General features: G+C 40.6%; 1 protein-coding gene across 1 annotated transcript in view; it reads right to left on the bottom strand.

Annotated features, from left to right (window-relative positions):
- The window catches only part of gabrd (gamma-aminobutyric acid type A receptor subunit delta), a gene marked incomplete at both ends in the record, with an annotated part of 31820 nt that extends 17710 nt beyond the window's left edge, over nt 1-14110 (bottom strand). Inside the window, one exon of the mRNA XM_080733453.1 lies at nt 14040-14110. Within this exon, the coding sequence (XP_080589579.1) occupies nt 14040-14110 (71 nt within the window). The remainder of the gene's footprint in view (nt 1-14039) is intronic.
- Nucleotides 14111-14428: the final 318 nt, after the last annotated feature.

Below are 14428 nucleotides of genomic sequence, written 5' to 3'. Positions count from 1 at the left end.
ATTGGCCTCAAAATGTACTTAAAGTACCAAAAATAAAAGTACAAAAATGTTTGAAAATAGCAGATATACAGTACAAGCTCACAACGCATCGCGATACGACCCGCTGTGAGCTTGTAGATCGTCTATTTTCAAATAGCTAAGGTATAAAATAGGGCTAAAGCGGTTAATGTATGTTTTATAATATTATAATATATATCTGCAAAGTAACAAGTATAACGTTTTCAAATAAATGTAGTGGAATAAAAGTACAATATTTGGATCCGAGATGTAGTGGAGTAGAAGTAAAAGTATTGGAATTACTCAAGTAAAGTACAAATACCTCAAAAAGTACAGTACTTACTGTAAATGTACTTAGTTACTTTACACCAGTCACCACAATGTGCAGCCGTGGCCTAAAGGTTAACCCATTTAGGCCTAGAATTATTGAATGATTTAACCAGCGAGAAATAGCAGATATACAAGCTCACAGCGCGGCACCGAGTGCCGCGCTTGTAGATCTGCTATTTTTGAAAAAGGCGTGAAAATGTGTGCAAATCTTTGAATATGTGTATTTTCAAAGCGAACGTTTGTAACTCAAATTTTGCTTCTGGGGGGTCCCTGGAACTAAATATTTTGAGATGGGGGTCCGTGGCCAAATAAATATAATTTTGGGGGTCCTTCACATGAAAAAGTTTGAGAACCAGTGACATAGTAGTCTCTCAAGAACAGACTAACTGAGCTCCAGTTAAGTGAAAAGGACCCTTTCTTTACGATGGTTATAGCCAGATTGCTGACATAGAAACATTGGTTTTTCAAAAGATCTTAGAAGGATTCAAAAGACACTTATAGAATCGGGTCAAAATTCAAATTTTCACGATTTTTCAAAAATAGCAGATCTACAAGCTTGTATATCTGCTATTTTTCAATAGTTAAAGCATAAAATAATGATACACAATAATGTGTACCCGTTCTGAATGGGTTGGAGCGCACTTGTTGCCGGAAGTTTCCCGGTCCCATTCCCTGGACTGCCAGGAACAATCTGCCTGGGGAAGTGAATACCCATGTACCTGACAAAATACTTAAAAAACATTAAGGATGTCCACAATTACAACACCAGAGGCAGCGCCACAGATCACGTTCAACCCAGAGTCAACTCAAACAAAGGGTTTTAATGTCTGTGTGTGGCTACAGCACTGGTTCCCAAACACTGAGTCAGGACCCATTTGTGGGTCACGGACACATTTTTATGGGGCCCTTAAACCCAGCACAAAAAGAAAGGAAACTTGACTTCGGTCCATTATATCTCCCCTTTAATAATACCAATTTGTATTGTGTTTATTATATCATTTGTATTTGTCACCTTGACAACAAGGTCCAACTTGTAAGGATATGGCATTCGTGGAATGAGCAACACAGCCAAACGTGTGGGTATAGCACCCCTCCAGAAAATGGTCAAAATGGCCTGGACGACATGTAATACTGTTCTTTGGTGTTCACCTTATTTGCTTGGAGCATTGGAGCACTCTCCCACAGTAATAAGGAAAAGAAAAAAAACAACACATATTGGCCATTTTTACACTTTGTTAATGTTAAGCTCAGTGTCAGGGAAGCCCAAAACGAAATTAAATGCCAACAGAACAGTATTGCAAGTCATCTTGGCAAAAAATTGGTTGGCGCTACCCACACGTTTGGTTGTGTAGCTCATGCCTCGAATGCCAAATGCTTACATGCTGTACCTCGTTATAAAGGTGACGGATCAATGATAAAAACGATATAAAATACAATACAATTTGGTATTATTAAAGGGGAGATATAATGGACAGAAGTCAAGTTATTTTTGTGCTGAGTTTGGGGAAATCGCGCTCTTTCGAACGACCAACATTTCGACCGGAGGGTTAGCGACTCACTCCACGGAGGTTAGGGTTAGGGTGAGGGTTAGAGTCGGGTGTGGAAAAGATGACATGTAGTAACAGCGACACGCTCTGAGTTTATTGAAAGATTTTCATGAATAAAAATAAAATGCAATGCTCTCTCAAAGTAATTCCCAAAATTAGAAAACAAATGTTTTAGAAGTATTGAAAATGGCCGATCATAAGCTCACAACGTGGCGGGAAGCGACACGCTGTGAGCTTGTAGATCTGCTGTTTTCACTAGTTTGGGTCACCGGCAAACGTCTAATTTGTCTTTTGGGTTACAGGCTAAAAGTTTTGGGAACCACTGCTCTACAGTATGTGCAGGAGTTACTTTATCTTATTATTTAGAAATACTCAGGTACAAGTCCTGTATTAAAAAAATTACTTGAGTAAAAGGACAAAAGTATTGGTATCAAAATACACATAGCCTATACTGTATTACGTTACTGAACTAATTATTGACCATGAACCTATTTTATACTTAGGCTATTCAGAAATTGCTGATCCACAAGCCCACAAAGCTCTGTACAAACATTTAAAAGACTTTAGATTATTAATTGCGACCGTCAGGGAGCAGTTTACTATGAAAACCTCCACCGGCCGTCCGTCGGTCGGTCGGTCGGTCGGTCGGTCGGTCGGTCGGTCGGTCGGTCACACGTCACACGTCACACCTTTGCCCTGCTCATATCTCCGCATCAGTATATATGGCTTGTTTGTTTATTGTATGACATCACGCCACATCATCAGCTGTGGACTCTGTGATGTCATCGTATCTCCATATATGGCCAGATTTCTAGGTCAGATGGCCCATGGAGTTTGTGATGTCAAACCTAGCAACCCAATATAAACAAACCTGATGTCAGACCTGAAGTATCCTTTTATACCCATATATGGAGATACAGAGATCTCCATATATGGGCATATTAGAAAGCCCATATATGGGCATATACGGATGACATCAGGGATATCCATATATGGGCATAAAAGGGACAAGGGCTTACAGTTAAGAGATCTCCATATATGGGCATATCAGAAAGCCCATATATGTTCATATACTGATGACATCAGGAATATCCATATATGGGCATAAAAGGGACAAGGACTTACAGTTAAGAGATCTCCATCTATGGGCATAAAGGGACAAGGACTGTTACAGTAGATATAGAGATGTCCATATATGGGCATACATGAACAAGGACTGACAAACACTGAGATCTCCATATAACCTATGGGAATATAAGGGACGAGGACAATGCGTAGCATTGTGAGCTTGTAGATCTATTTTCTAAATATTGTTGTACATTAAAAACTTGAAATGGGTCGTTCTGCATAGTACTTGGGATTTGTTGATGTAAATGTTCACATAGAGTGTAATAATTGGTAAAACAAACTTTTGGCCTATTTGTGGAGATAAGCGACCAACGGTCGCTTATCTCCCGATTAGGGAGTCTTACTGGTTATATTCCTTATTAATTATCTAAATCTGCGATGTAAGTTGTAACTATAAAGCTGTCAAATAAATGTAGTGGAGTAAAGAATAAAATATTTGCCTAAAAGTATCAACACGTTTAAATACTCAAGTAAAACATTTTATTGTCAACTTTTGGGAGCACAGTTTTTAGGTTGCTCGATTCAGTATTTAGATATTATCAGACACGCTCCCTTCCTATACAAACTTCAAACTCCATTTTAACCTTATTTTAATTTTAGACTCATTGAAAACATCCTAGTTCTAGTGATTCATACTGTCCTCCTAATAGAGCATCGCAGCGGAAGTCGATGCCTGGGGTCACTTTCACTTTCACCATTCATTTTTGCCATAGACTTTTACAAATATATTTATAACAATTATGTTAAGCCTCGAACCAAGCCATCCAGGATGGAGGTGAATCATGACCATATAACCTTTGATCCTATGTGAAAACATATTTTAATATTACATTATTTGATATACTACATTTAATAACTACCCTTTGTTTAGCGATTTTCAAAATGTTCTTTTCATAGAAAAAAAGGTTATATGATCATGATTCACCTCCATCCTGGATGGCTTGGTTCGAGGCTTAACATAATTGTTATAAATGTTTTTGTAAAAGTCTATGGCGAAAATGAATGGTGAAAGTGAAAGTGACCCCAGGCATCCACTTCCGCTGCGATGCTCTATACGTGAGGGGGCCAAAACTGTTTTCTTTATTTAATCTTTTTCCTTTTTTTTTTCTTTTTCCAAAAATAAAATATACAACATTTAAATAAAAAAGTAATTGAAAAAACATTGCCCCCTCACATTGTGAGCTTGTAGATCTGTTTGTAGATCTGCTGTTTTCGCTAGTTTGGGTCCCGGGCAAACGTCTAGTTTCTCTTTTGAGCTAAAAAGTTTGGGAACCACTGGTCTACCACTTCACTAGTCTCAACATGAGGACTGGGGTCCTTGAGCTCAATGAATGATAGTTAATAACCAAAATGGACTCTTTACAGGTCTGTAACTCAGAGAGTACAGTATAAAATGGGGGTTTGTGGCATAATTGTAATGCATATTAAATGTTGCATACTTGTGCTACATGACTGCCATTTGGTGTGTTTAAAATGATAGCATGTAACGTTAACATCGAGATCAAAACACTACACTCAAGTGTTTTGACAAAAGTGTTAGCACTGCTCTACATACATCACAGCATTCACTTCAAAGGCACACTAAAGACAAATGCAATGTATTAAAAAAGGGGGGGAAAAACACCAACAGGGTTTAAACATTTGATTGGTTGTCTGGGAGATTCAGTAAGCAGTATCACTTCATGATTCTCCCAACCTTTGCTGTTCAAAGGACATTTTGATACGATGCTCGTTCCACTTAATATTTTATTCCACTTCATTAACTGCATCTCCTGAGGCCTTGTTTTGTCAAGCATCCTGTTTAAGTGTTCTACAAAGGCAACAAAAGACCCATCTCAAAATTACAATGTCTTTGGAATGCAACTGCCACACTCGCTAACAAGCTTAATTAGCTTTGCACAATGACATCAATTTGCACCTGTTCAAAGGGAACATCAATCCTCTCTTGCTGTGTTGGTGTTGCTGAGCCTGACACAAAGGCAGGTAGCAGAAATAACTAATTAAAACGTGCTTCCAACTATACTATGATTTCTAAGTGGAACTACAGTACATCATGGATAAACAAACAACCACCCATCCGATTTAGGCTACTGCAAGGCACAATTTGAAAATGCCATGCCTGTTAACAATATATATTCACACAATACAGTATGTTGCTTGCCGACATGCAAGATCAGTTATTTTCGGCAAGTTACGCCATTGTTCAATGGCGTATAAATAGAGCTTATTTCAATAACTGTGTCTGCCTAATAGACATGCAACATGCTGGGTGTTATAGTGTGCTGCATATCGTCGTTGTCGTGTGGAAACCTTGTATGTCCAAAACCGTTCGTTTTGTATTTATCATCTATAAAATGTACTAAACTAGTGAAAACAGCAGATCTATGTGTGCTTGTGGATCGGCTGTTTTCACTAGTTTTGTGCGACAGTCTTGTATGATGAAGCAGGGCTTTACTTTGCCAAAAGACGTACACATTTGAAACTTGGAGATACGAGATTTCTACCCGACAGTAACGATATACTATATATCATAACCTATTAAGAAACTGTAGGGGGAGAAGCTGCCTCACACTGTGGAAACAGGAGATAGATAGGTGACCTATGAGCCACATAGTTCATGCTTTATAATGTGTTTAAAAAGATACTTTACAACAGAGTTGATTTAAGCGTTATGGATATTTATGAGTGCCTATAATTATAAAGCGTTATGAGCAGATTCAAATGCATTAGGTTCATAATGCTTTATACACATGGACTTCACAGAAAGTGTTACAAATTTGGGACAACGTTTGTGATAGGGGTGGGCGATATGGTGATAATTATCATTGAGACGATGTTGTCTCCACGATATACCTTTTCAGAGGTATCGTATATATCATGATACAATTGAGAAAGCCTTGTAAAAAATCCTGTTTAATCCTGTTAAAATCCTGTTAATACAGAGATTCATTGCAGAATTCAATTTAAACCTGCATTTTGGTCTAAATCAGTGGTTCTCAAACGTTAAAATGTCAAGGTCTCCACTTTTAAACCTCCCAAAAGGAACCCAGAGAGTCTAGTTTTTGTCAAGTAGTAAAGTATTTTAGTCAAAATAACCATAAAAACCAACGTGAAAAAGAATCGTGATAAAAACGTGTATCGTGATACAGCTTGGGAAAATATCGTGATATTGTAATTTTCCATATCGCCCACCCCTACTACATGATATTGACTGAAGTAATAGACCTTTATAAACATTTAGATGCCCACAGCATTTCAATGATGTAATTACTTTCAGTTTGTATAGTTTACTATGACAAAAACACACATTTATGTCTTGGTCAATCAATCATGTACAGCACCAGGGAACGTTAAGTCATTGGTAGCTTCTTTAATTTCCCATCATTTTGGGATGAATCATTGGCACAGATCTACTCTGCAGAGCGTTAGCCACTATGATATAAAGCTTGCTGCTCACAGTACAAATGAGAGCACCTTAACAAGGCTTTAGGCCTGATGTATACTTTGTCATACGACGGTGTATGCTCAAAATAGCCAATCTACAAGCTCACAAGGCCTCGCATTGCGGCTTCTTTTTGAGCTTCAGATCAGCTATTTTCAGCATAAATAAAGCATTAGGGCAGCTGAGCAATCCCTGCTCACTGGCTGCTATCTATATACTGCAGTAAGAGCAGATTTGTGAAATTGGTCCAGCATTTCCAGAAAAGAAAAAAAAAGCATGCGCACCCGCGCGCGCACACACACACACACACACACACACACACACACACACACACACACACACACACACACACACACACACACACACACACACACACACACACACACACACACACACACACACACACACACACACACACACACACACACACACACACACACACACAGAGAGAGAGACAATCTGTTATTAGAAGCTATGCTCTCCAGGAAGGTGGGAGGATTAAACTGTGATGGCTCAGTCTACTGTGTCTGTCATTTGAATAGTTAGGGACAAGTAGGGAATGACTATGACAGTGAAATTTAGTTAGTCTAAAGGAAATGGGACTTAGGGCCCTATTTTCGTCCATGCTAAACCCTAAACCCCTAAACTTCTTTGCCTTTTTTTTTACTATTTTGAAAAACATTTTTTAAATAGTTCAAATAGCTGATCTACAAGCTCACAACGTGTCGAAGTAGATCGGCTATTTGAAGTATTTTAAAATGTTTTTCAAAATAGTAAAAAAAAAAAAAGGCGAAGAAGTTTAGGAATATGGATGAAAATAGAACAGAAATTATTATTATTGTTTTACTGGTAGGCTTTTATCTTATACATTTGGCTTACGGGCCATGCCCATTCCACGCCCACTCCACACCGATTTCAGACCCATTCTCACTCATAGGCACTAGATAGGCCCTAGACGAGACGGTACGGTACCGACTCGCCGTTCATTGGCTAGGAGCCGTTGCCATGGTGACATGTTATACGCCCATGGAGCAACAGCTAACATTTACTTCAGTGTATGTAGTGTCCGCGCAGTGTCTGTATGATGTTTTCCACTACATCTCTTTTTGCAAATTTGCACGTCTGTATGTATGTGCAAGCGATGCCTTGTAGCAGCTGCGCGCATGAGTGTGAGTGTGTGCGTGTTCGAGCGCGCAGCGCGCGAACACTGGGATGAGAATTGTAGATGGATACATTGAGGAAACATTACCCCTGTCAGCTGTGGGCTCTCTGTGCCCTTTTAACTGGCTCCATTCTAGGCTAATACTGATGTCCGGGTCGTACTGTGTAAGTGTAACATTCATTTTAATAGTCTTTTCAGCGACGCCTCAGGTAGCTTGTCATTACAGCATCTGCCTATGTCTGTTAGAACTGCGATTCCCAGAATTCAGTTTGAAACAAAACCAGGTGAGTACTACTCCAAAACGAATGCTGCAGTGTCTTAGTACCAAGGATGTTTTGGAAAGCAACATTTTTAGAAACCGTATGTATTAACTTTCAAAATAAATAAAAATGCAGTTTCCGGTAGATTTTTGGGGCCAGCATCATTTGTGTCAATTTTATAAATAAAAAAAAGGGGAAAAAACACATTTACAGAATGGTTATTGTGAAAAATATACCCCTGAAAGATTATATCTCTGCTGTCGGGCCGAAACCTCCTAACTCCAAAATGTTCATTTTCTGGAAAATGAGTGGAGTTAGGAGGTTTTGACCGAAGGGCTTTTTACTTCTTTCCATTGGTTCAATATTATTTTAAACAACACTCACACGTCTCACATGTAAAGGGTGTTCAATAGCCCTGATTTATGCCCAAAAAAATCATAAAACCTCAAAAATGGAGTTAGGAGGTTTTGGCCAGACAGTGACGATATCTAAAATAATATCGTCACTGATATAAAGAGTTTTTCTTATTTTATTTCACTATATTTAAAGTTATACCATGTAACTTTTTTTATAAAACAAATCTTAAAATTGTCCTAACTCTTAAATCGCTAAAGTTTTAGAACACCCACTCCGTTATTTTCAGCTTCTGAAGCCTTCTCTTTATATATTTTCTTCTAGCAGTGACAGGGGCGGGATTTCCCGGCAAAATGACGTCATCATACACTACCGGCCAATCACAGCGAGGGTTATACACTGCCGGCCAATCACAGCGCATCTTGAAGTGGGGTCGCTAGCTATCACAATAGGGCGGCCATATTTGTAGGCGCCCGTGTGTCTCTATCTATACTCGGGTGAAACACTCCGTTTCTCCGGAATGCCTGAACGCACAGGAACCAGGGACCCCTCCAAAGATAGATCTCGGCGAGGTGGAGGCAGACGCGGGGGTGACGGGGGGGTGTGAGGCCCGGTCCGCGGCGAAAAACGGCCGAAAGACGCGGACACTACTGACCACTAGTTGAGCAACTTACACATAGCTTTAATGGAGTTGGTACAACATATGTTCAGGAGGAAGACTACACCTTCAACAATAAGAACATTCTCCCCATTCTACTCCCAAGCCCCATTCCTTCCTAGTCTACTCCTCAGGTAACAAGCCTATCAATCACCCTGGTAACCGAGTCAAATCATATGCCATGTTAACCGATCATAGCTCCACCTTTCTCAGTGGCACTGCTGCCATGGTAACTGATAGTGCTCCACCCCTTCTGTCAATAAGTGAGGAGTATTTCAAACTGACAGTTTTGCTATGCTTTGTACTTTGCACACCTCCCTCCGCCTCCCACCCATTTTACAGTACTAACATATTTGCAAGTTCAGGTTCCAGATGGGGGGGGGGGGGGGGGGTGGCGTGTCCTCAGATGACGGCTGAGATGGACACTATCTCTCCAGATCCCATGCCAATACTCAGGATCTCCACCCCCCCTGGAGCCAGTCGTTATGCATCCCTACCCTCCTTCCCTTCCCTTCTCCCCCCCATTTCAGGGCTCTACAGCCCTACAGGGCCTGTGCCCGTCTGCGTGCTTTCAAGGCTCATGCCTTTCCTGGGCTCTACAGTCCTTCAGTCCTCCAGCCTTCTCCCCCCTCTCATTCACGCCCACCACCACACCTCCCTCCTTGAGTCCTTCGTAACCATCATCTCACCGTCACCCCCTTCAGCTCACTACCTCATCCTCGCCTCTTCATCCTCACCGCTCCTATCCTCAACTTCCCTGGGAAAATCGCGCTCTTTCGAACGACCATCTTTTCGACCGGAGGGTTAGCGACTCACTCCACGGAGGTTAGGGTTGGGGTGAGGGTTAGAGTTGGGTGTCGAAAAGATGACATGTACTAACAGCGACACGCTCCCACCTTCCCTGTCCTCACATCATCATCTCTTCATCCTCCCTTCATCCCCGCCTCCAACCCTCTTGTGCCCTTCCCTCCTTCCCGACCCTTCTTCCCTCACCCCTCTGCCATCTCCATCCATGCATAACCATTTCCTTATCCTGTCACGTTCATCTCTTTCTTTTCCAAATAAAGAATGTTAAATAATCTTTGGTTTGAAGGCATGCTCTGGTACTAGTGAAATCTCTTTTTAAATTATTTGTGTAGTGTTACTTATTTAGTGTTCTGTTAATCTGTCTGGAATAAGTTACACTGTTTTTGTATATCTGAAAAAAAGATGATTGCATTGTTCCATTTGTGTAAAACAAACAAACAAATTAGCCGTTGTTTGCATGTTAGTGCCATATTCCTTACTTTGCAGTGCTATGTCCAGTTTACTCTACCCTTCATATCATGGATTGGCCGCTTATGTTCAAACTTTTACTCCTGTTACTCCTACACATTGGGACCAATAGTCCCACCTTTGAGAGGCGTAATTTCAGAAAGAAATAGGAGGTGGAAAAAATATTGCCAAGCGACATGTTGAGTGCTTGTAAATCCATTATTATCACTAATTGTTTAGGTGGCGAAAAGAGATAATATTTGAAAATGTTCGCCTATAACGAAATTCCCAAAATAGGGACGCCACGTTGAAAGTGATTAATAAATGAATGGTTGCATTGCATACAATAAAGGGCTTGTCTAAATTATAACACATGTCACATGTAGATGGACAGATATCGATAGCAATGAAATCAGATTCATCTGACAATTCAGAGTTGGGGGCAATATGCATAAAATAACTGAATTTGAGGTTAAATGAGAACACTAAGTGCTAATTGCCATTCCCTGATGACCCAAACGACGCCCCTTAAGTAGATCTGCCGTGCAGTGCGAAATCCGCTTCAGCACCATTTCAGTTACATATCGATATTAGGCGGTAAATCGACACGTCCTCGTCCACATGTGACGCAGAGAGGCATCCTGTCACGTCAAAAGTAGAAGGACAGTCAAATCTGTCCCAACTCATCACCCCTTTGATGTCACGGGTGTAAGAACAGTGTGAGTCAATCTGGATAAGTGCATCGGTTAATAGTATCAGTGCTGTGTGATACTAATAACTGTCACACTCACACACCACTTGACACCCTACGCTGTAGAATCTGGTGGGTTCATTTAACTCTCAGCATGTAACCAAAATGCATGGCCCCATTGGTACACTCTGGTTTTCAAATGGATTACAAAGGCACAAAATACAAAGTCTTGTTTCATATGGACTTTCTACTGTAGTCTACTATGTACAGTCCGCTGGGTATAATTTGTATCTTGCTTTCTCCCTTTTCACTCAATGTGAGGTCCTGTGCTCCTGTGGTCTGGTACACAATAAAGTCTGGTGTGTTGATTAGAGTCAAATTAAATAATCTCTAACAATCTGGATTTAATTTTGTATGTGCTGCAAATTGTAAAACTTAAGCACTGTTTTATGAATCATGAGCTATTTGTCAATATCTCTCCAGTATTTGCGCTCTGCTGGCGCAAGTAATGAGACGTCCTCCCCTTCATGCCCATTGTTTTTGATAGCGTAATGGATACAATGTAACCATTGGTTACATTTGTACACTCTCAGAGTTAAATTCATTATGTTTATGTTAGAGTACTGTATGTGCATGTTGCAGAGGGAACGCATGATTGATGACCATTGCAAAATCAAAGCCCACAGTATGGTATTCATTGTAGCCTAAAAAAGAATTACACTGTGCCAGCCACAGAGTAAATTAAGTCGAGACATTAAGAAAGTCAAACTACCCATCACTCCCTCTACCGGTGGATGGCTGGAGGTACCGTTTTGTCCAAAACCCCCACAAAGCTTAAAAGGGTTCACCTCTTGGCCTTTTCACCAGAAGCACTTTGTGGCATTTTATTTTCCGCACATGGGCTTTAGCAAATTAGAGATTAGTTGTAGGATACAGTAGATGTCTGCTGCACTGAGAATTGAAATAGAGCAGATGAGGCAAATGGTAGTCTACCTAGTTGAATAGCCTATATTCTTGCAGGGGATTTTGTTCTTTGTTGGCGGGTGAAAAAGAACATAAATAGACATTTCATACTAACAAAAACCAACTGGCTTAAAACCACCTAGATAAACCTATAGTGTACTGTGTGTGTGTGTGTGTGTGTGTGTGTGTGTGTGTGTGTGTGTGTGTGTGTGTGTGTGTGTGTGTGTGTGTGCGTGTGCGTGTGCGTGCGCGTGTGTTTTTGTTTAGTTTTTTTACAAAGTAAACCTGTCTATGATGGCTTGTACTAAATACAGTATAATATCACCACATCTAACTATTAATTTACAGAATGTCTGTCTGTCCACCGTCCGTCTGACCGTCTGTCTGCATGCTGACATCACTGAAACTATAAACATTTGTCGCCACCATGGTAACAATGCCCAATTGACATCGACAAAGCCCAACTGACATCAATGACTGACATCACTACAGTGCCCAAATTTGGAGGTGACATCACAGCCTGTCTTGGACACAGCATATATGGGCATAAAAGAGTGCCAGACAGACAGACGGATAAAATGGGTATTGCACAACTGGACAATCGATGGTGACTATTCTGCCCAAAGGGCACCGGTCTGGGTTCTCCAACTGAGACTCCTACATTCAATCCCTCATCATTCACCCCCGGGCACAGGACTATATTATAGAATTAATAGAGGCATTGAGCATGTTAGCAAACAATGATTAGCAGTAATTTCTGATGTCGGGTCTCACCTCATTTCACCCAAAGCTGTGCAATATCAGCTGAATTTGAAAAAACTCCAAATGTCAGCATAAACAGAAGCAGACTGAATAACATTGCATGTGTATCTCATCCGTTACGGGCCTCCCCATTGATAAAGCCAGTGACATATAGCCTACCAGTAATCACCCTTTGCCCTTAACACATCCAATCCAAGTTTCTGCATAGCAGCTTATGATCAGTCTAACAGAAAAGAGGATTGTTCAGTCAACTGTACTGGTGAATAACCAGTGCAGTACTTTTCATTAGATGAGACTTGATTATGCAACCGCCCAAGTGTCTATGCTCAACTGTGCACCATCCATCACTGATGGGCATGTGCAGTACAACTCTGAGAGTTAACCACTTAAATCCTCTATAGAATTACCAAACTGAACCTGAATTGGCTCTGAACTTGGACTGCTTTTTTTCTGTCTATCACCTTGATCTCTTCACCGAAAATAGCTGATCTACAAGCTCACACCGTGTCACAACACAATAATGTCGGCTATGATGTGAGCTTGTAGATCAGCTATTTTCTTTTCTTTATTTCTTTATTCATTTATTGAAGTATTTATTGTGCTTATGTTCCCCCAGAATATGGATTCTGGGGTTCAAGTGGTTAATTCATCTCTGAGAGTGTGCACATGGAAATGAGGTGTACACTCCCAGAGTTAGCCTATACAAATGGCCAAATTAACACTGAGGATTTTACTGTGTATAGGTGGGTGATATTATGCCACAGAAAAAAATGCATCGAGCTACCTAGAGTATAATGATGGGGACACCTCATGGTCATCTAAATAGAATGCAATGTATGCATGTATATGGACAAATTAATAAGTAACTAGAGAAGAATAGAACATGTGAAGACTATCATCTGAAGACATTCATAGAGAGAAACAGTATAGGCTTATAGACTATTGAAAACTGATCATTTAATCATGCAGGCAAAGCTGTCTCTGGTGTCTAGGCTATATGGATTGACTTGAATCATTTGGCCTAAATTGACAGCTGAGCTCCTGCTATATGAGTTTTAAAAACAGGATGAACTTGAGACAAAATGACACCATGACCTCGATTATGAAAAATGCTATATTAAACCCAAGTTATCCAACTTAAAAACGCAATTGGAAGAGAAATGCGCGCGTGTCATCTCTCACATACCACGCAGTCAGACAGAAGCTGGAATCGAAAACCATGGAAACAACTCACCTCCTGTAAAAATGCAAATGCTCTATAAATACATTATAAATAAATATTAAATAGGCCTAAGCTAAATAAATAGGCATACATCATAAAACGCATTGTGTTATATTAGGAAGGCTATATTCTATACGGGACGGGTACTGTGTTGCATATAGGCTATAATATTACAAAGACATATCCTTAATTAACAGGCTACAAACCGGGAGGGAGGAGGTGGGTGGAGGAGGGGGTTTGGGAGGTATACGAACAATAACTTATCTCACCTTGTGAAATCGTTCCCTCCGATGAAGAGCAGGGCAACAAGGCATGACAGGAGAAAAGTTAGGACCTCCATATTCCACCCGCTCACCAAAAGTTTCCCCAAATCACAAAGCTATCAGGCAAAACCAATGTTGTTGTTTTTGTTTTCTTCACTGCATCTGATGGGTTCTTGTGATCCTGCGTTGCGACGAAGAAAGTAAACTGGTGCCGTGGTGATGATGAAGAAGATGGTGATGATGATAATGATGATGATGACGACCCATGTTCCGCTCCTTCAGGCGCACCACGCAAACTCCTCTCTCTCACTCTCTCTCACACACCGACAAGACTTTGCCGAAGCAGGCTCGTTACGCTCACTCTCTGCTTCGCTGTGGCATCACGCTGCATGCGA

Source organism: Nannobrachium achirus, assembly GCF_963921795.1.
Source record: "Nannobrachium achirus genome assembly, chromosome: 9".
Classification (NCBI taxonomy): domain Eukaryota; kingdom Metazoa; phylum Chordata; class Actinopteri; order Myctophiformes; family Myctophidae; genus Nannobrachium; species Nannobrachium achirus.
This window is presented reverse-complemented; position numbering and strand designations above follow the sequence as displayed.